The sequence below is a fragment of the Aotus nancymaae genome, unplaced genomic scaffold (assembly GCF_030222135.1).
Source record: "Aotus nancymaae isolate 86718 unplaced genomic scaffold, 86718_ANA_hifiasm-v0.15.2.pri h1tg000016l, whole genome shotgun sequence".
Lineage (NCBI taxonomy): Eukaryota > Metazoa > Chordata > Mammalia > Primates > Aotidae > Aotus > Aotus nancymaae.
In genome coordinates this window covers 56,524,940-56,547,834 of record NW_026988428.1, presented here as the reverse complement: position 1 = coordinate 56,547,834, position 22,895 = coordinate 56,524,940, and the positions used below count along the sequence as shown (strand labels likewise).

The 22,895-nt window shown below is 38.3% G+C and overlaps 1 protein-coding gene across 2 annotated transcripts in view; it reads left to right on the top strand.

Annotated features, from left to right (window-relative positions):
* The window catches only part of DNAI7 (dynein axonemal intermediate chain 7), an 88,348-nt gene that overhangs the window by 57,622 nt on the left and 7,831 nt on the right, over window positions 1-22,895 (top strand). For both annotated transcript variants that reach the window (XM_064377361.1, XM_012457158.2), the window contains exons 9-11: window positions 16,287-16,362; window positions 17,542-17,702; window positions 19,855-20,011. In XM_064377361.1, coding sequence (XP_064233431.1) covers window positions 16,287-16,362; window positions 17,542-17,702; window positions 19,855-20,011 — 394 coding nt within the window. The remainder of the gene's footprint in view (window positions 1-16,286; window positions 16,363-17,541; window positions 17,703-19,854; window positions 20,012-22,895) is intronic.

Sequence of the window (22,895 nt, the reverse complement as noted above, 5' to 3'; positions counted from 1 at the left end):
CGTTCTGGTTTTGGGTGTTTTCATCCTTTTTGTGCTGGTTTCTTCCCATCTTTGTGTATTTATCCACCTATCGTCTTTGTAGTTGTTGACTTTCAGATTGGGTCTCTGAGTGGACGTCCAGTTTGTTGATGATGAAGTTATTTCTTTCTGTTTCTTAGTTTTCCTTCTAACAGTCTGGCCCCTCTGCTGTAGGACACTTGAGGTCCACTCTAGGCCCTGCTTGCCTGGGGATCACCTGCAACAGCTGCAGAACAGTAAGGGTTGCTGCCAGTTTCTTCTTCTGCTATCTTTGTCCCAGAAGGATACCTGTCTGATGTCAGTCTGAGCTCTCCTTTATGAGGTGACTCTTTGGATATATAGGGGTCAGGGAGCTGCTTGAGGAGACAGTCTGTCCTTTATAGGAGCTCAAGTGCTGAGCTGTGAGCTCCGTTGTTCATTCAGAGCTGCTGGGCAGGTACATTTAAGTCTGCTGCGGCAAAACTCATAAACCCCTCCCCCCTTTTTTTCCCCAGATGCTCTGTCCTGAGGAGTTAGGGCTTTATTTATGAGTTTCTGTTGTACTGCTGCCTTTTTTCAGGGCTGCCCTGCCCAGCGAGGAGGCAGCCTAGTCACTGTCTGCCTGCAGAGGCTTTGCTGAGCTGCTGTGGGCTCCTCCCAGCTGCCATGTGAACTAGCCAATAAAAATATACTAAACCATAAGTAATCAAATTAGAAAAAGTCATTTGTTTTCCTGTCAGATTGAGCAGGCAGGTATCTTCAGATACTGTTGTTAGAAGTGTAAATCTGTACAATCCTTATTTGGCACTATGTAAACATGCCTATGATTAGTGATTTTACTAATAGTAATTTATTATGAGAAAATAATAGAGCAAAATAAATAAAAATGCCAAGATGTTCATTGAAGTATTTTTATAGTAGCAAAAACAGTCCACAAATTAATTATATTCAAACAATACTAGTTTGTTTGGGTATTTGGATATTTTATAATTTAAAATGACACAGATTTTATATACTTTTCTATAGAAAGATGCCTAGGATGTGTCATTAAAAGTTTTTAAAAGTTAAAACTCTATTATCAATATGATTCTGTGTTTGTGAATGCACGGAAAATATCTAGGAGCCTCTTCACCAGAGTGGCTATTGGTGGTGGGGGAAAGAACGTGAGAAGGACAGAATGATGACATATTCTTAGTGATTTTTTACTCTCTATACTCTATTGTATTATTTGAATTTTTCATAAATAAGTACTTAACACACATAACTTTCCTTATAGGAAATGAGACAATGTATTTCCCATTTTGGTTTTAAAGGGGGAATTTCATGATAAGTCTGTGTGCTGAGGTGAAATTCCCTTCCTCCCATCACACTAATCCCTGTACCTAACTTCTACTTGTCTTGATTCAAGACTTACCTTAAATTTTACCACCACAGAATCCTCACTGTCTCCTCAGGTTAAATTAGCTGTCCATCCACCATGCTCTTATCATTCTGTTTGTTAGAATTATTACCTTAAACACTAAATTATGATCTTGAGGACAAGAATTTCTTGATAGACTTCATATTCAAGCAGAGAGCATAGAGCTCATGATAAAGGCTCAATGAATGTTTACCAAATGAATGAAGGAAAAAGTGAATGAATGGATGGTTAAGTGATGAAAAGCAGGCCCTGACTTGAGTGTGATATATTGTTAGCAACCTACATAAACTGGGGAATTCAACCACTATTCCCCTCCCTCTTTTGAGAGATACTTAAGATCCTCTTCATTACAGTTGGGTGTGCTGGAGATCATTTCTGCTACCTCTAGGGAATCTGCAAGCTGGTCACTGGGGGTTCTGGGGACTCTCCCCTCTGCAGTTCTGATTCTCCACCCCTTTAGTGATCCAGCATAGTATGTGGTGATAGGAAGACTGTTGCTATCACTACAGCAGCCTCAGGAAAGGTGTGCTCCTCCCATTCCAGTTGGAACTCGGTGTGAGTTTGAAGCAATATTTGCAGACAGTGGTTAGTTTGTATTCCTATATAATCATGGCTATAGGAGAACTAACATAACCCTAGGTTTCATTCATAACACGGTATGTATGTGTGTGTGTGTTTGTGTGTGTGTGACAAAATGTATTCTAAATGTTTTAAATTGTCATATAAATTCATGATATTCAACTTTTGTGTGTACGTGTGTAAATTAGGGACTACATGTAAGATCAGTGGGCAAACCTAACTAAGTTTCAGATTTAGAGAAAAAAATTCTCTATTTTTCCAGCTTTTTTTTTTTTTGGTTGGGGTAAACTGCCTACCTCATAATTTTAGGTTGGCATATTTTATTATAAATCCTACATTTTTATGTCTTTATAATGACTTTAGAGACTGATGCAAAGCAAATATGATACAATAAAGCAAGAAATATGGCCCACAATATTTGAATTATGTTTGATACATTAGATAATCACAAATAACGAGTATTTAGTATTTTGTTCATTTAAAAATTAAATCTCTTACATTAGTAGAGGTACACATTGTTTTCTTTCTTGTGAGTAGCACGAAGTTTGCCACTAGAGGGCTCTTAATACCATATTTTAGTTCATTTAAATATGTAATGCTAATATTATAGGTTCCTGATTACTATATCATGCAAACTTTTTAGAAAAGTTTAAATGTCACACATTTATGAGAAATTTTTTTTTTAATGAGAATTAACTTCAGAACTACGTTAGTGATCTAAGGGGCATGCATGATAGTATGTGGGTCTTTGAACTTTTAAAAGTTCAAGTTAAAGTAGTCTCTGGCTTTAAGATAGTTTAAACAAACATATACAGGATTTAACATAAATATTTTATATATGTAATATTTATATATGTTATTTGTCAAACATTTACTAAATATCTGCTATTGATAAGGGATTCAACACGATCTTGTTTTTAATGACCTAACAATCTTGTTGTGGATTAGAAGAGTGACAGTTACCATATATTCTAATATGTGCAATGAGAGAGATTCTACATGGGGGTTAAGAGATCAAAATAAACCCAAAATGAAATAAAAACAACCGAACAAATTGGAAGTCTATTCTCATGAGGTAACATGAGCTGAATCTTTTGGTGTGGCGCGGAGAAGTTTAGATAGGAAAGAAAGGAAGTTATTCTGGTCAGAGGGAAAAGTATGGAGACATGAAATAGTTTTGGTGATTTGGGATGTTTTGTGATCATTGTGGATAAATTAAAAATCCATGCGAGTAGGTTGTATAAAAAACCTAGCATCAGAGCTCCTTAACATTCAACAACCTTTAACTTGCCACAAATGTATGTTTTCAGTTCATTTCCAGGCCATACCCTGGGAGTTGTTCTCATTTCCTTACTTACTGAATATTTATCATGTGCCTACCTCTATGTGGTAGGCACCGTTCTGGCCCTCAGGGGAGGATGGCCAAAGGATAAATAAGGTTCCTTCTCTCATAATTTACATACAAGTTAGGAGAAATCCGCAATAAATTTAAAAAGTAGAAATTAACATACAGTAACCATTCATGCACAGAATTAAACAGGATTAAACTGGGAGTGACTTTATATTGGGGAGTTAGGGAGGGCCTGTTTGATGGAGTATTATTTAGCTGAGACCCAAATGACAAGAAGGAATCAGCTGTAAAATGAAGAAGGTAAAAATAGTCTTCAGGCACAATTACTGCAGCAGTCATAAGATAAAAGTGAGGAGGAAGGCCAGCGGACTGATGTTTGATGGGCAAGAAGGAAAGTGATATGTAATAAAGTTGGAGAGGGAGGCAGAAGCCAGATAAAGTCAGGCGTTGCAGGCCAGAGTGAGAATTTAGGCTTTTATTGTAAATGCAGTGGGGAACCATTAGAGAATTTAGGCTTTTATTGTAAATGCAGTGGGGAACCATTAGAGGGTGGTAAGTAGGAAGGAGTGTGACATGATGTGATATATGGCTCTGAAAGGTTATTCTGGCTACTGTATAGAGAACAAATTGTGAGGGGCCAGAATAAAAGCACAGTGTCTAGTTAAATAGTACTGGTAAGTAATAAGTCATGGTGGTTCGCACAGAGGTTGCAGTAAGGGTTGTAGAAAGATGAATATGTTTGGGATATGTTTCGGAGGTAAAATAAATGTTTCTGAGTTTTTATTTTGAGAAATGAGGCATATGGTGGTACAGCTTACAGAGATGAACAAGAATAGAGTGAAACAGTTGAGAGTGGCTGTGAAATGAGTTCTGTTTGGGTTATGGTAAGTCTGCGGGACACGAGTGGAAATGACAGGTAGGCAAATGTGAACCTGGAGTTCAGAGGAAAGTCAGACACAGCTATCACGAACATGTTCATATGCAGGTTATGTTCGGAACTTCTGGAGTCAAGCAGTACACAGTGTGTGTGACCTACAGAGCATCACTAGCTTATATTTGGGGACCATTGGTCTAGAGATAGTGTTTAAAGCCACTGGAATGAAGGAAACCAGTAGACTCAGTATAATTATTCTTAATTAATGCTGTATATTCAAAATTAATTTCAATTCCTTATCAAGAATCAGCTTCAAAATTTATTTTGAGTTATAGTAAAATTTAAATTATCTTTTGATGAAAAAGTATATTTCAGATCAATGAATTTCTTTTGCATAGATCTTCTATTGATGGATAATAAAATTCAAGATATTCTGTTAAACTTGTAAAGTGTTCAGTGCTGACATTTTGCAGATATTATCAAGATCATTTACTTCATTAATAATTGTTGGCATCAGTTTCATATATTCTCTTCCAATACTTTGACGATTTTGTAGCTTTTGATTGGCTTAGTTATGTTTTTACATTTAAATCTTATATCCATCTGGAATTTATTTTAGTGTAAAGTGAGAAGAATGAATCTAAATTTATTTTATTGCAAATCTTAGCCAGCTGTCTCAAAACACATACCATATAAACCTAGGCTTTTTCCATTGATGTGAAATGCCATATGCTGAATTTTCAAGTGGATCCTATGATTTATCCTATTTTTGGAATCTCTATTCTGTTTTTATTGATCCACCTATTAATGATAGGTTATGTTTTTATATCAAATTCAAATTGCACATATACTAAAGGAATTTATATCTGTGCATTTGTCAAGTTGCAATGAAAATTATTTGCTAGTGTCCTATGAAGTTCTTTTATGTTATAAGCCAGTTCTTACATATATTGAGCCAAGATAGCATTGAAAAGTTATACTTTAGCTACCTTCTCTGATTCATATTCTTTCAACATTTCAAAGCAAACATCTTTTGGAAAATGTTATCTACTCTAAATCTATTATAAATCTATAAATTTAATATAATTGAAGTAAAAATTCCAGTTGTCAATTTTTGAGACTTGAAAAAATACTATTAAAGCTTATCTAGAAGAAAAAAAAATACTTGGAAAACACTCATTTTGTAAAAAAATTATGATGAAAGAGGACTTTTCATTGCCAGATATAAAACATGATGAAAATATGAATAAAGTAATTTTTTGACTTCATTGCCAACAAACACAAGGAGGTTATTATTATAATATATAAAACATATATTATATTGTCAGCAAATGAGATTTGAAGTTTTTTTGCAGGAGCATGTTCTGATGACACTGTTACAATTACAGGAAAATGTTCTAGAGTAGTTATCAAGATTAAGGAGCTTGTGCTAGAATGTACATTGACTCACTGCATCCTTCATCTGGACATCTAACTTCAAAAAAGTCAGTTAAGCTCAAGAATAGTACAAATTTTTAAAAAATTGAATTATGTAAAGGCAGTGTGTTACATGCAAGATCATACTCCTTCTGATGTGGTAATATAGAAGCTGATAAATGCATGTTGTTGCATACTGAGGTGAAGTACTGTGTTTGTCAAGGGAAAAGTTCTGTTGAGAAAATCTAAATTCCTAGTGTTCCTGCAAGATAAGAAGCCAGTTTGGTCTAAACTCTTTGAAGAGTTCTCAACTTTTTGAAGATATGAATCAGACTGACTTGCCTGTTGGTCTGATAGCTTTGATATTTTTATTGATCATAATCCTCCCTGTAAGACATAAATACAATTTGTTTTTTAAAAATAAATAATGCTGAAGGCCACCTGGCTTTGCCATAGGCACCTCAAATTCAACATTCCACAATCAAATTCATTATCTTTCCCCCAAACCTGTCCTTCCTCCTTTTCTTTTCTCTCTCTCCTTTTTTTTTTTTTTTTGCTAATTGTTATCACTCTCCACCTTAATTACCTAAACCCAACACCTGAAAATCAGCCTTACCTTCTTTTTTGCTTTACTTTTATATCCAGTCCCTCTTCAAGTTACATTGCTTTTACTTCCTTATCTTCTCTCCTGTAAGCTCCTTCTAGTGGCCCTGGCTGCTTCTGCCTTGGGTAGGTCCTGGTCCTCTCTACACTGGACTTTTAGCACTTCACTGAGCAGCCCATTCATCAGCTGACTGCCAAAATACTCTTTCCAAATGCAACTTTCTTCACATTAGGTTCCTACTGAAGGCCTTTTATGAGCTCTCCTTTACCCATAGGAGAAATTCTAGTCTGTAGAGTGGCATTCAAAGGTCTCCACAATATGGCCCCTGCATCTCTCCAGCCTCAGATATCTTTACACCCTCCTAGCATGCCTCACTCCAACTATACCTGACCACTTGGAGTGCTTGGAACCCCATTTTGCTTCATGCCTTTCACTCACATTAGAATTTGCTCCCATCATTTTTGGGGGAGGATCTATTAATAATTATCTTTCAATATTTAATCCAACAAACCTGGAAGCATCACCTTACCTGACTTCAAACTGTATTACAGGGCTACAGTAACCTAAACAGCATGGCACTGGTAAAGAAACAGGTACATAGACCAATGGAACACATAAGAGAGACCAAGAAATAAGGCCACACACCTACAAACATCTCATCTTCAACAAGGTTGACAAAAACAAACAATGGGGAAAAGACTCCCTATTCAATAAAAGTGGTTCTGGGATAACTGGCTAGCCATATGCAGAAGATTGAACCTGGACCCCTTTCTTATACCATTTATAAAAATCAACTCAATATGGATTAAAGACTTAAATGTAGCCAGGCGTGGTAGCTAACACCTGTAATCCCAGCACTTTGGGAGGCCAAGGCAGGTGGATCACCTGAGGTCAGGAGTTTGAGACCAGTCTGGCCAACACCATGAAAACCCATCTTTACTAAAAATACAAAAGATTAGCTGGGTGTGGTGGTACATGCCTGTAATCCCAGATACTTGGGAGGCTGAAGCAGGAGTCACTTGAGCCCAGGAGGTGTAGGCTGCAGTGAGCAGAGATTGCACCATTGCACTCCAGCCTGGGCAACAAAGCAAGACCAAAAAAAAAAAAAAAAAAAAAAGACTTAAATGTAAAACTTAACACTATAAAGACCCTGGAAGACAACCCAGGCAATACAATCCTGGGCATAGGATGGGCAAAGATTTCATGAAAAATACACCAAATAAAATTGTAACAAAAGCAAAAATTGACAAGTGGTATCTAATTAAACTTAAGAGCTTCTGCACAGCAAAAGGAACTATCAACAGAGTAAACAGCCTGAAGAATGGTAGAAAATATTTGCAAGCTATGCATCTGACAAAGGTCTAATACCCAGCATCTATAAGGAACTTCAGTTTACAAGAGAAAAACAACCCCATTAAAAAGTGGGCAAAGGACATGAATAGACACTTCTCAAAAGAAAAATATATGTGGCCAAGAAGCATATGAAAAGAAGCTTAATATCACTGATCATTAGAGAAATGTAAATCAGAACCACAATGAGATACCATCTCATACCAGTCAGAATGACTATTACTAAAAAGTCAAAAAATAACAGATGCTGGTGAGGTTGCAGAGAAAAGAGAACACTTACATGCTGTTGGTGGAGTGTAAATTAGTTCAACCATTGTGGAAAGCAGTATGGTGATTCCTTAAAGACCTGAAAGCGGAACTACTGTTCCACCCAGCAATCCCATTACTGGGCATATATGCAGAGGAATATAAATCGTTCTACCATAAAGATACATGCATGTGAATGTTCATTGTAGCACTGTTCACAATAGCAAAGACATGGGATCAACCTAAACGCCAATCAGTGACAGATTGGATAAAGAAAATGTACATATACTCCATGGAATACTATGCAGCCATAAGAAAGAATGAGATCATGTCTTTTGCAGGAACATGGGTGGAGCTGGAGGCTATTATCCTTAGCAAACTAATGCAGGAACAGAAAACCAAATACCACAAGTTCTCACTTATAAGTGGGAGCTAAATGATGAGACCTCATGAACACAAGAGAATAACAGACACTGGGGTCTACTTAAGAGTGGAGGGTGGGAGGAGAGCAAGGCACAGAAAAAATAACTATTGGGTACAAGGCGTAATACCTAGATGATGAAATAATCTATACAACAAACCCCTGTGACATAAGTTTGCCTATACAACAAGCCTTCACATGTACCCCCGAACCTAAAATAAAAGTTTTAAAAAAATGTAGTTCAAACTTATCATCTTTAGGTAAGAGAGGTGTTGCCTGTTTCACCCACCCATTTTCCCACACAATTAACTCTTCTTTGTTACACTCCTATGGTGGATCCCTTACTTTCTACAACACTCACAAAAATATACCCATTTGTTTACTTGCTTTGCTAATAGACTGGAAGTTCCTTAAGTCAGGGACTTGTCTTTTATTGCCAGTATCTAGCAATGCCACTACAATTTAGGAGCTCTATGAAATTATTTTTGAAGTAATAGGGGACAAGGTTCAGAGGCGTGATGGAAAGGGTTTGCAGAGAATGCAATAGTGTTAAAACTGGTCAAGAGGAAGACACATAGGGCACTATGGTGATGAAAGATGGGAAAGGCTGGTTTACTAAGGGGTACTTGTCTGTGTATGATGGTTGAGAGAGAGGGGATTAACTAACTTTAAATTTCTGACTAGAACTCTGCTATAAGGTTATTCTGTTGTTGCAGAAGTACAGGTACTATTTGAAGTCAAATGAAGTTTGCTAGATATCATTCATTTTGCAAGTATTAGCACACGCACACATACACCCCCCATTTTTTAAATATACTTTAAGTTCTGGGGTACTTGTGCAGAACGTGCAGATTGGTTACATAGGTGATTTGCTGCATCCATCACCCCATCATCTACATTAGGTATTTCTCCTAATGCTATCCCTCTCCTATATCCCCACCCCCTGCTATCCCTTCCCCAACTCCCCACCCCCTGACAGGCCCCGGTGTTTGATGTTCTCCTTCTTGCCTCCGTATGTTCTCATTGTTCAACACCCACTTATGATTGAGAACATGTGGTGTTTGGTTTTCTGTTCTTGTGTCAGTTTGCTGAGAATGATGGTTTCCAGCTTTATTCATGTCCCTACAAAGGACATGAACTCATCCTTTTTTATGGCTGCATAGTATTCCATATATATATGCATGCCACATTTTCTTTATCCAGTCTATCATTGATGAGCATTTGGGTTGGTTCCAAGTCTTTGCTATTGTGAACAGTGCTACAATAAACATACGTGTGCATGTGTCTTTATAACAGAATGATTTATAATCTTCTGGGTATATATCCAGTAATGGGATTGCCAGGTCAAATGGTATTTCTAGTTCTAGATCCTTGAGGAATTTCTATGCTATCTTCCACAATGGTTGAACTAATTTACACTCCCACCAACAGTGTAAAAGCATTCCTATTTCTCCACATCTTCTCTAGCATCTGTTGTCTCCAGATTTTTTAATGATCGCCATTCTAACTGGCGTGAGATGGTATCTCAATATAGTTTTGATTTGCATTTCTCTAATGACCAGTGATGATGAGCATTTTTTCATGTTTGTTGGCTGCATAAATGTCTTCTTTTGAGAAGTATCTATTCATATCCTTCACCCACTTTTGGACAGGGTTACTTTTTTCTTGTAAATGTGTTTAAGTTCTTCATAGATTCTGGATATTAGCTCTTTGTCAGATGGGTAGATTGCAAAAAAAAATTTTCCCATTCTGTTGGTTGCTGTTTCACTCTAATGAATAGTTTATTTTGCTGTGCAGAAGCTCTTTAGTTTAATTAGATCTGATTTGTCTGTTTTGGCTTTTGTTGCCATTGCTTTTGGTGTTTTAGTCATGAAGTCCTTGACCATGCCTATGTCCTGAATTGTATTGTCTAGGTTTTCTTATAGGGTTTTTATACTGTTAGGTCTTATGTTTAAATCTGTAATCCATCTGGAGTTACTTTTTGTGTAAGGTGTAAGGAAAGGATCCAGTTTCAGCTTTCTGCATATGGCTAGCCAGTTTTCCTAACACCATTTATTAAATAGGAAATCCTTTCCCCATTGTTTGTTTTTGTCAGGTTTGTCACAGATCAGATGGTTATAGATGAGTGGCGTTACTTCTGAGGCCTCTGCTCTGTTCCATTGGTCTATATATCCGTTTTGGTACCCGTATCATGCGTTTTGATTACCGTAGCCTTGTAGTAAAGTTTGAAGTTAGGTAGTGTGATGCCTCCAGCTTGGGTTTTTCGTTTTTTATGTTTTTTTTTTTTTGGCTTAGGATTATCTTGGCTATGCAGGCTCTCTTTTGGTTCCATATGAAATTTTAAGGTGTTTTTTTCCAATTCTGTGAAAAAGTCAGTGGTAGCTTGATGGGGATAGCATTGAATTTACAAATTACTTTGGGCAGTGTGGCCATTTTCTCGATACTGATTTTTCCTGACCATGAGCATGGAATGTTTTTCCATCTGTTTGTGTCCTCTCTTATTTCCTTGAGCAGTGATTTTTTGTTCTCCTTGAAGAGGTCCTTCATATCCCTTGTTAGTTGTATTCATATTTTATTCTCTTTGTAGCATTTATGAATGGGAGTTCGCTCATGATTTGGCTGTTTGTGTGTTATTGGTGTATAGGCATGCTTGTGTTTTCTGCACATTAATTTTGTATCCCGAGACTTTGCTGAAGTTGCTTATCAGCTTAAGGAGATTTGGGGCTGAGGCGATGGGGTCTTCTAAATATACAATCATGTCATCTGTAAATAGAGACAATTTGACTTCCTCTTTTCCTAATTGAATACGCTTTATTTCTTTTTCTTGCCTGATTGTCCTGGCAAGAACTTTCAATATTATGTTGAATAGGAGTGGTGAGAGAGGGCATCCTTGTCTTGTGCCGGTTTTCAGAGGGAATGCTTCTAGTTTTTGCCCATTTAGTATGATATTGACTGTAGGTTTGTCATAAATAGCTCTTATTATTCTGAGGTACATTCCATCAATACCTAGTTTATTGAGAGTTTTTAGCATAAAGGGCTGTTTAATTTTGTCAAAGGCCTTCTCTGCATCTCTTGAGATAATCATGTGGTTTTTGTCTTTGGTTCTGTTTATGTGATGGGTCACATTTATTGATTTGTGTATGTTGAACCAGCCTTGCATCCCAGGGATGAAGCCAATTTGATTGCAATGGATAAGCTTTTTGATGTGCTGTTGGATTTGATTTGCCAGTATTTTATTGAGGATTTTTGCGTCAATGTTCATCATGGATATTGGCCTGAAATTTTCTTTTTTACCTGTGTGTCTGCCAGGTTTGGTATCAGGTTGATGTTGGTCTCATAAAACGAGTTAGGGAAGACTTCCTCTTTTTCTGTTGTTTGGAATAGTTTCAGAAGGAATGGTACCAGCTCCTCTTTGTACCTCTGGTAGAATTTGGCTGCAAACCCGTCTGGTCCTGGACTTTTTTTGGTTGGTAGGCTATTAATTGCTGCCTCAATTTCAGAACTTGTTATTGGTCTATTCAGGGATTCAACTTCTTCCTGGTTTAGTCTTGGGAAGGTGTAAGTGTCCAGGAATTTATGCATTTCTTCTAGATTTACTGGTTTATTTGCATAGAAGTGTTTATAGTATTCTCTGATGGTAGTTTGTATTTCTGTGGGATTGGTGGTGATATCTCCTTTATCATTTTTTATTACATCTATTTGATTCTTCTCTTTTTTCTTCTTTATTAGTCTGACTAGTGGTCTATTTTGTTGATCTTTTCAAAAAACCAGCTCCTGGATTAATTGATTTTTTGAAGGGTTTTTCATGTCTCTATCACCTTTAGTTCTGCTCTGATCTTAGTTATTTCTTGTCTTCTGCTAGCTTTTGAATTTGTTTGATCTTGCTCCTCTAGTTCTTTTAATCATGACATTAGGGTGTCGATTTTAGATCTTTCCTCGTTTCTCTTGTGGGCATTTAGTGCTATAAATTTCCCTCTAGACACTGCTTTAAATGTGTCCCAGAGATTCTGGTACGTTGTGTCTTTGTTCTCATTGGTTTTAAAGAACATCTTTATTTCTGCCTTCATTTACTTATTTATCCAGTAGTCATTCAGGAGTAGGTTGTTCAGTTTCCATGTAGTTGTGCAGTTTTGAGTGAGTGTCTTAATTCTGAGTTCTAATTTGATTGCACTGTGGTCTGAGAGACTGTTTGTTATGATTTCCATTCTTTTGCATTTGCTGAGGAGTGCTTTACTTCCAATTACGTGGTCAATTTTAGAATAAGTGTGATGTGGTGCTGAGAAGAATATATATTCTGTGGATTTGGCGTGGAGAGTTCCACAGATATCTATTAGATCTACTTGGTCCAGATCTGAGTTCAAGACCTGGATATCATTGTTAATTTTCTGTCTCATTGATTTGTCTAATATTGAAAGTGGGGTGTTGAAATCTCCCACTATTATTGTGTGGGAGTCTAAGCCTCTTTGTAGGTCATTAAGAACTTGCTTTATATATCCGGGTGCTCTTGTATTGGGTGCATATATATTTAGGATAGTTAGCTCTTCTTGTTGCATTGATCCCTTTACCATTATGTAATGCGCTTCTTTGTCTCTTTTGATCTTTGTTGGTTTAAAGCCTGTTTTATCAGAGTCTAGGATTGTAACCCTGGCTTTTTTTTTTTTTTTTTTTTTTTTGCTCTCCATTTGCTTGGTAAATCTTCCTCCATCCCTTTATTTTGAGCCTATGTGTGTCTTTGCGTGAGATGGGTCTCCTCAGTACAGCACACCGATGGGTCTTGACTCTATCCAATTTGCCAGTCTATGTCTTTTAATTGGGGCATTTACCCCATTTACATTTAAGGTTAATATTGTTATGTGTGAATTTGATCCTGCCATTTTGATGCTAACTGGTTGTTTTGCCTGTTCGTTGATGTAGTTTCTTCATTGTGTCGTTGGTCTTTACAATTTGGTATGTTTTTGCAGTGCCTAGTACTGGTAGTTCCTTTCCATGTTTAGTGCTTCCTTCAGTAGCTCTTACAAGGCAGGCCTGGTGGTGACAAAATCTCTCGGCAGTTGTTTGTCTGTAAAGGATTTTTATTTCTCCTTCCCTTATGAAGCTTAGTTTGGCTGGATATGAAATTATGGGTTGAAAATTCTTTTCTTTAAGGATGTGGAATATTGGCCCCCACTCTCTTCTGGCTTGTAGGGTTTCTGCAGAGAGATCTGCTGTTAGTCTGATGGGCTTCCCTTTGTGGATAACCCGACCTTTCTCTCTGGCTGCCCTTAGCATTTTTTGTTTCATTTCAACCCTGGTGAATCCGACAATTATGTGTCTTGGGGTTGCTCTTCTCGAGGAGTATCTTTGTGGTGTTCTCTGTATTTCCTGAATTTGAATGTTGGCCTGCCTTGCTCATTTTGGGAAGTTCTCCTGGATAATATCCTGAATAGTGTTTTCCAACTTGGTTTCATTCTTCCCGTCACTTTCAGGTACACTGATCAAACGTAGATTTGGTTTTTTCACATAATTCCATATTTCTTGGAGGCTTTGTTCATATCTTTTCACTTTTTTCTATATTCTTGCCTTCTTACTTCATTTTACTGAGTTGATCTTCAATCGCTGATTTCCTTTCTTCCACTTGATTGATTCAGCTATTGAAACTTGTGTATGTTTCACGAAGTTCTCATGCTGTTTTTCAGCTTCATCAGGTCATTTATGTTCTTCTCTATGCTGGTTATTCTAGTTAGCATTTTGTCTAACGTTTTTTCAAGGTTCTTAGCTTCCTTGCATTGGGTTAGAACATGCTGCTTTAGCTCGGAGAATTTTATTAACCACTTTCTGATGCCTGCTTCTATCAATTTGTCAAACTGATACTCCATCCAGTTTTGTTCCCTTGCTGGTGAGGAGTTGTGATCCCTTGGAGGATAAGAAGCGTTGTGGTTTTTGGAGTTTTTAGCCTTTTTGCACTGGTTTCTTCCCATCTTCATGGGTTTATCTACCTTTGGTCTTTGAAGTTGGTGACCTTTGGATTGGGTCTCCGAGTGGACGTCCTTTCTGTTGATGTTGAAACTATTTCTGTTTGATAGTTTTCCTTCTAACAGTCAGGCCCGTCTGCTGCAGGTCTGCTGGAGTTTGCTGGAGGTCCACTCCAGACCCAGCTTGCTTGGGAATAACCAACAGGGGCTACAGAACAGCAAAGATTGTTGCCTGTTTCTTCCTCTGGTAGCTTCTTCCCAGAAGGGCACCTGCCAGATGCCAGCCAGACCTCTCCTGTATGAGGTGTCTGTCAGCTCCTGCTAGGAAGTGTCTCCCAGTCAGGATACATGGGGGTCAGGGAGCCACTTGAGGAGGCAGTCTATCCCTTATCAGAGCTCGAATGCTGTGCTGGGAGATCTGCTGCTCCCTTCAGAGCTTCTAGGCAGGGATGTTTAAGTCTGTTAAAGCTGTATCCAAAACCGCCCCTTTTTCCAGGTGCTCTGTCCCAGGAAGGTGGGGGCTTTATTTGTAAGTCCTTGATGGGCTGCTGCCTTTTTCCAGAGATGCCCTGCCCAGCGAGGAGGGTATCTGGTGACACAGTCTGCCTACAGAGGCCTTGCTGAGCTGCTGTGGACTCCGCCCAGTTCCTGTGTAAACTTGCGACTTTGTTTACACAGGCAAGGTTAAAATTGCCTACCCGAGCCTCTGCAATGGTGGACACCTCTCCCCCCACCAAGCTTGAATGTCCCAGATTGAGCTCAGACTGCTGTGCTGGTTGTGAGAATTTCAAGCCAGTGGATCTTAGCTTGCTGGTCTTCATGGGGGTGGGACCCACCAAGCCAGATCACTTGGCTCCCTGGCTTCAGTCCCCCTTTTCAGGGGAGTGAGTGGTTCTGTCTCACTGGCATTCCAGGCACCACTGGGGTAGGGAAAAAAACTGCTGCAGTTAGCTTGGTGTCTTCCCAAAGAGCCACCCAGTTTTGTGCTGGAAACCCAGGACACTGGTGATATAGGCACTGGAGGGAATCTCTTGGTCTTCAGGTTGTGAAGACCATGGGAAAAGTGCAGCATCTGAGCCAGAGTGCTGGGAACAGTCTCTAATGGCTTCCTTTAGCTAGAAGTGGGAGTTCCCTGGCCCCTTACGCTTCCTGGGTGAGGTGATGCCCCACCCTGCTTTGGCTTGCCCTCCTTGGCCTGCACCCACTGTCTAACCAGTCCCAATGAGGTGAACCAGGTACCTCAGTTGGAAATGTGGAGATTACCTGCCTTCTGTGTCACTCTCACTGGGAGCTGTGCACTTGAGCTGTTCTTATTCGGCCATCTTGCCAGCAGTCTTACCCCCAATTTTTATACTAGCAATACTGCATTTATCTAGTCCTTCACATTCTTTTGCTTCCGTTATCTTATTTTACCCTTAAAACAGTTATCTCCCTCAGCTTCAGGTTCCTTACTTCTTCAGATTGTTTGCAAGATGTGTTATTTGTCTGGTACATGGTTAAATACTAAATATGTTACTGTTACATCAAGAATTTGAGGCTCAAATAGTTAAATGATTGGCTCAAGGTCATACGCTCAGAAAGGTAAGTTAGTGGCAGATTTAGACATAAAGTCTAGATTCTTTTTACTGCACTAGAGTACAGTGAGGTACTATCTTCTACATTACTTGATGTGCAACATCTTTAATTTCCTTGAGAGACTTACCCAAAACAGGCTTTGGGATGACTCTATCAGAGCTGATTATCAAGTTTAAGCAAAATCTACCTCCTGGATAAAATCAAAATGCAAATATAAATAATATTTTTTATAGCTTGCATTGCTTTCTAATCTCCATCTTTTATACTTGAGACTTTTCAGCAGAGAATCTGAACGGGTAGCCTCTTGCTCTTGTGAAGTTTTGTGGAGATGTGCCCTTATTTTAATTGCTTTTTAAAGTATTGCTTTTTAGGTCAGTTTGGGGTTTTGGACCCTAGAATTAAGGTACCAGGCATCTGAAGTTAGGACTGGAACGGAAAGATAATGACTGTGCTTATGTAGACACTGACAATCACACCCATGTGTCTGTGGTTTTTTTTTTAGAGTTCTGCTGAGGAAGAATCTGAAGCCATAAAATGTGAACTAGAGATGAAAGTATTAAGTGAAACCATTTTAGCAGGTATTCTAAATTACATTTTAAGAATTCAACTTTATTGAGATTTTCTTCTTACAAAAGAAATACAGGATCGTTGTTAAGAAAATTCAGACATTGCAAAAATATATTTAAAGTGAAAATTCTTCATAACCCTTTTCTGAGATAACAGGGTTAACAGATTTCTTTGCTCAATCTATCCTTCTCTTAATTTCTAATAAAACCATGGGATTATATTATACAAATATTTTTATTGAGGATTACTTTTTTCCCCACCTAACAGTATGTTACATACATACAACACAATATATATTTCATACGAATGAATATTAATTATTCTAAGAATTCTTTGGTAGCCTCACTTTTTAAAGTAGTTGTATAATTCCATCAAGTAATAGAACATTATTTAAATCCTTATTCATAGACAGTAAGGTTTTATCTAACTTTTTATTATTACAATGTTGTAATGAACTTTCACAAGTACACATCCACAACTGAAAATCTCTCAACACTGCTGGGTATTTACAAGTGTTTGCATTCAGTCTCGTCCTGGCAAATAGCAGTTAGATATAGTTTAGAAATGTCCAGGGCTTTTCTCCTTCACTTTTTCTTTCTTCCTCCTCTTCTTCTTTTTTTTTTTTTTAATTGAGATGAGGTCTTGCTCTGTTGCTCAGGCTGGAGTGTAGTGGTGCAGATTATGACTCACTGTAGCCTCAACAGCCCAGGCTCCAATAATTCTCCCACCTCAGCCTCCTGAGTAGCTGGGACCATAGTCATGCACCACCAACCTGGCTAATTTTTAAATTATTTGTAGAGATGGAGTCTTGCTATGTTGCCCAGGCTAGTCTTAAACTCCTAGGCTCAAGCGATTCACCCACCTCAGCCTTCCAAAGTGCTGGAATTGCAGGCATGAACCTCCACCCCCAGCCTGTTTTCATTTTAATAATAACACTTGCTTATTGTATGCATGGGTTAGTAGATGAAGTAAAAATGAAGTCCTCCCCTACACTCCACCAGAACACATGCTTTATTTCCACTTCCAAGGTCAGCTCTATGAATCATTTGAGTTAACCAATTTTTGCTAAATTTTAGTAGCTCCTTGAATAGACATTTCCTTTACCAGTATTAGAATTTTTAAATTTCTTTCCTAAGAACACACAAAACTGTTGTAATCTATTTGGAAACTGTTCATCTGATTAATTTTAGCACAGTTATTGCTGGTAGAGAATGCGTCTGAAAAGCCGGAATTCTTTGAAGACAACATGGTGGATTTATGCCAGTTCACAACTCTGGGTGGAATATACCACTTGGATATTTTGGAGCTTCCTCCACAGTGTAAACGAGTGAAGGGATGGATGATTATGGAAGTAGGTTGATTCTTGAATCAAAACTTATAAGTAAAATAATTGCTCACACTTTTACTTTATTTCATATTATCTAGCATCTAATGAGCTTTACCCTACTAAACAAGCAAAAAGGAAAAAATGTAATTTTAAATTGTCTTAAATGTATTGGTATTGAAAATTTGAATCAGATACTAAAAGAATCTAAAATAATATGAAGTTTATACTAAAATTCATATATGTTAACTTTATTGTAAATTTACATCATTATGTTTTCTTAGTGCCAGTTTAGCCTTAATATTAATAGTCTTGATAGATCAGAGGTTGGCATTTTCTGTAACAAGCCAGATGGTAAATATTTTCAGTTTTGAGATCCCTACCAGCTCTGTTGAAGTTACTCAACTCTGCCATTGCATCGCTAAAACTGCTGTGTGTAAACGAATGGGCACAGCTATGTTCCAATAAAACTTTATTTACAGAAATTGGTGGTGGGTGGGATTTCCCAGGGACCATAGCTTGTGGACTCTAGTCCAAATCAGTGGTTGTCAATATGTGTTCCCTCAAGCAGAGGCATCAGCATCCTCTGGCATCGTCTGGGAATTTGTTAGAAATGCAAATTAATGAGCCCCACCTCAAACTTACTAAATCAGAAACCCGGAGGTAAGGCTTAACCATCTGTGTTTTGGGAAAACACACCCTAAAGTTTGAAAATCACTAGTCTAAATCCTTAATATACAAATGGGGTCCTAAATCAATAGCATTGTACCAGCAACATTAGTGTCAGCTGGGAACATGCAAGAAATGCATAATTTTGGGCTGCACCTCAGAGCTACTGAATCTGCAGTTGAACAAGATCCCCAGGTGATTCATATGCACATTGCAGTTTGAAAATCACCAGTCCACATGATGCCAATGCTGCTGATGCACTGACCGCACTTTGAGCGGTAAAGTTATTGATGATAACAGTTGTTAGATCGATCATCTTTCAAGGAGTTTCTCGCCACTGTTTATAGGTAGTAACACTTGCGCTGTTATTGACTTGGTTTATTTTTAACTTAACCTCGTGGTGGCTTGCTTCCTGTAGAATGCTACCACATATATCCAGTTAAGTTGTTATAGGCTGCTCCTTCCTTCCTCTCTTTCTCTCTCCCACCCTTCCTGTCTGTCTGTCTCTTTTCTTCTCACCCTCTCTCATTGTCTCCCCTAACACAACATGTACACAGATTACTGGGTACTTGTCATCCGCAATCAAATCCATTAAGGACCTTGGTTCATTCTTGTATTTGAGAAGTGTTTTCCAACCTGTTTTCCCCCTGTTATTGCCCTAATCACCTCCCACTCCAGTAAAATTTTAATATACTCTTTATCCATTGGAAGGTCCCAGCCTGAGCTGGGGTTTTCAAGAATCCATCTAAAGATCTGTTGTTCTTGACTTTTGTCACAATGTCCTGAGATCACTTCATACTCACCTCTTGAACCTAAAGAATCCTCCTTCACAGCCATTTTTCTCTTCTGCAACATAGGCTTTCCTCATTCTCTAGGCTTTTTCACTAACTTTTCCTCTAGAATCTTGCTCTATCCAATTTTTCCCTCTATTTTCTAATATTTTTAAATTTTCCATTCTTCCCTAGATCCTTCTCTGCTGCATTCAGATAATGCACAAATCTTCTTATCCCAGAAAAATCTGCTGTCTGCTGAATTCACTTTCATCTGTTCATTTCCATACTTCTCAGTAGGTTGTCTATGTTTCTTTCTTTACCTACACACCCTTAGCATGGTATTAGAGCATGTGATTTAGGGCCCCATAGACCAGTTTTTGAGTTCTGGTGCCCCTTTGAAGTCATTTTGCAATCTTTCTCAAGTTACTTGATTTTTCTAAGTCTTAGTTATCATCTCTGTTAAATATAGGCATTTAGGATTGCTTGGAGGAATAAAATGATGAGGAAGCCCCAGCACACGATCTGGCCCATAGGAAATTCTGTGCATTCATATTTAGTAACTTTTTTCATCAATCATTTATCTTTTAAATTTTGTTGTGACATTTTGTTAATCTGTATATAAATGGGATCAAACTGCAGTGCTTATTAAAAATAACTATATAGCTTATTCAGTACTATTTACATTTTTCACTGTTACCAGTCAACTAACTTGATGTTGTTTTGGTCATTTTTAAAAGATACTCAAAGAAGGATTACAGAAATACACATATCCTCCAGAAACTACAGAAGACTTGGAGACAGAAAATGCTTTCCCACCTATAGAGGTCACACTTGAGGTTCATGAGAATGTAATCTTTTTTGAGGATCCTATGGTTGCCAGGTGGGATGCTGAAGGTACAGCTTTTATAATTATGTAATCAAAAAAGGGGTAATAAACCCTTAAGTTGAAACAGAAAGTGTAGTGTACTAACTGAGCTTCTTATCTTACATATTTCTATGCCAATTCTAGGGTCTCATTTTGTTTGTTCTTGATGGAAATGAATAGCGATTGGAGTTTAAAATTTGCTGAGTGTTCTAACTATTTCTAAAGTATCTGCCAGTGTCTATGAACTATTACTTTATTATTGTATCATTATGTTTATTAAAAATAAGTGAAAGTCTGGGCATGCTTGTGCCTGTAAATCCCAGCACTCTGGGAGGCTGAGGCGGGTAGATCACCTGAGCTCAGGAGTTCAAGATCAGCCTGGGCAACATGGTGAAACCCCATCTCTCTACTAAAAAATTTAAAAAATTAGTTGGGCATGGTGGTACCTGCCTATAATTGCAGCTGCTTGGGAGTCTGAGGCATAAGAATTGCTTGAACCTAGGAAGCGGAGGTTGCCATGAACTGACATGGCGCCACTGCACTCCATCCTGGGTGACAGAGTGAGACTCTGTCTCTCTCAAACAAACAAACAAAAAAAAAAAACCAGGCCAGGTATGGTGGCTCATGCCTGCAATCCTTGTACTTTGGGAGGCCGAGGCTGGTGGATCACCCGAGGTCAGGAGTTTGAGATTAGCCTGGCCAACATGGTGGAACTTCATCGCTACTAAAAATAGAAAACTATCAGGGTGCGGTGGTGCACACCTGTAATCCCTGCTACTCCGCAGGCTGAGGCAGGACAATAGTCTGATCCTGGGAGGTGGAGGTTGCAGTGAGCCAAGATGGCGCCACCGCACTCTACCCTGGGCCACAGAGCAAGACTCTGTCTCAAAACAAAACAAAACAGGCAAAAATCAGTGAAAATATCAAAATAAGGCCGGGCGCTGTGGCTCATGCCTGTGATCCCAGCACTTTGGGGGGCCGAGGCAAGTGGATCACCTGAGGTCAGGAGTTCAAGACCAGCCTGGCCAACATAGCAAAACCCCGTCTCTACCAAAAAACAAAAATTAATGGGGTGTAGTGGCACATGCCTGTCGTCCCAGCTCCTTGGGAGGCTGAGGCAGGAGAATTGCCTGAATCCAGGAGGTGGAGGTTACAGTGAACTGAGATTGTGCCACTGCACTACAACAACAGGGCGAGACTCCCTCCGTCTCAAAAAAAAAGAGAAGAGAGAAAAAAAGAGAAAATATCAAAATAGTTTAGCAAATCAAAAACAGATAAAAAGTCTACTCTTTTGAAATAACCGAATAGTTCAGATTTGGATGATTAATATTTGATTATTTCAATGTTAATCATTTATAAGTTGCACACAAGTATTGAGGATGAGGAATCGGCAAATGGGAAACCTGAGAAAGAGGAAAATTAGCCACTGTATACCTTTTTATAACGTTTTATTTTTGAGCCATGGGACATTACTGGTTATTCAAAAATTAAATATTAATAAAATTAGAAGTATCTACAGCGATATAAGCTAATGATTTGTTAATCATTAACAAATACCTCCTTTGGAGTAGGCTTGCTGAATTTTGAAAGATCTTGGTCTTGTGAGTTAATGTATGCAGTTTTAAGGATCCTAGATGAGAGGAGTAATGCCTTTGCTTTTAAGGTTGTTTTATATCCATCTATTGGTGAAGTGATTTATATACTTGGTGATAGCTGAGAACAGATAAGATCACTAAGGCACAGAGCTCTTACGTAATCTACTTATTTAGTTATGGAAAATTTAGGAACCGAGAATTTAGGAATTTATACCAAGAAGTTTAAATATTTGGTATTTTAAATTTTTTAATGAATGCCCCAGTGCTCTGCATTTTTGTTTGTATGGACAGGCCTACAGATGTTGTTATTTATATTCTAGAAATAGTCTATGTATTAAAAACAGTAGGCCAGTCGCAATGGCTCATGCCTGTAATCCTAGCACTTTGGGAGGCTGAGGTGGGTAGATTACTTGAGCTCAGGAGTTCAAGACCAGCCTAGGCAACATGAAGAAACCCCATCTCACAAAAAATACAAAAATTAGTCAGGTGTGGTGGCATGTGCCTGCAGTCCCAGCTACCCCAGAGGCTGAGGTGAGAGTATCGCTTGAGCCCAGGAGGTTAAGGTTGCAGTGAGCTGTGATCTTGTCCCAGCACTCCAGTGTGGGTGACAGAGTGCGACTCTGTCTCTAAAAATAAAAAATAAGTTAAAAAACCCAGTAAATTCTAACATATTAAACTATAAGATACATCAAAATGAGTATCTCTTTTGATATTGTTTCAGAGGTGTCACTTTAATGGCAATATTCCTAAGTATTTGTCACATTAAAAATTATTCACACGACCAGGCACGGTAGCTCACATCTGTAATCCCAGCACTTTGGGAGCTGAGGAGGGTGGATCACCTGAGATCAGGAGTTCAAGACCAGCCTGGCCAAGATGGCGAAACCTCGTCTCTACTAAAAGCAAATTAGCTGGGTGTGGTGTCACGTGCTTGTAATCCTAGCTACTCCGGAGTCTGAGGCAAGAAAATCACTTGAACCCAGCAGGCGGAGGTAGCAGTGAGCCGAGATCGCGCCATTGCACTCCAGTCTGGGCGACAAGAGTGAAACTCCATCTGAAAAAAAAAAAAAAAAAAAAAAAAAACGATTCCCACAAAATTAAAATCAGACAACGTAAATTATTCCACACAATTCAGGGAAATAAACTCATGCAAAATTTTACTCTGTAACTTCAGTAATTAGACAGCAGTAATTTACCACTCTAGTAATTTTTAAACTGTGGAAAACTTTTTGTCCAGAAATATAAGAAATTTGGAGAATTTATTTATAGGTAATAACATTTTACCTTACAAATTAAAATGATTTGTTAATGTAGAGAC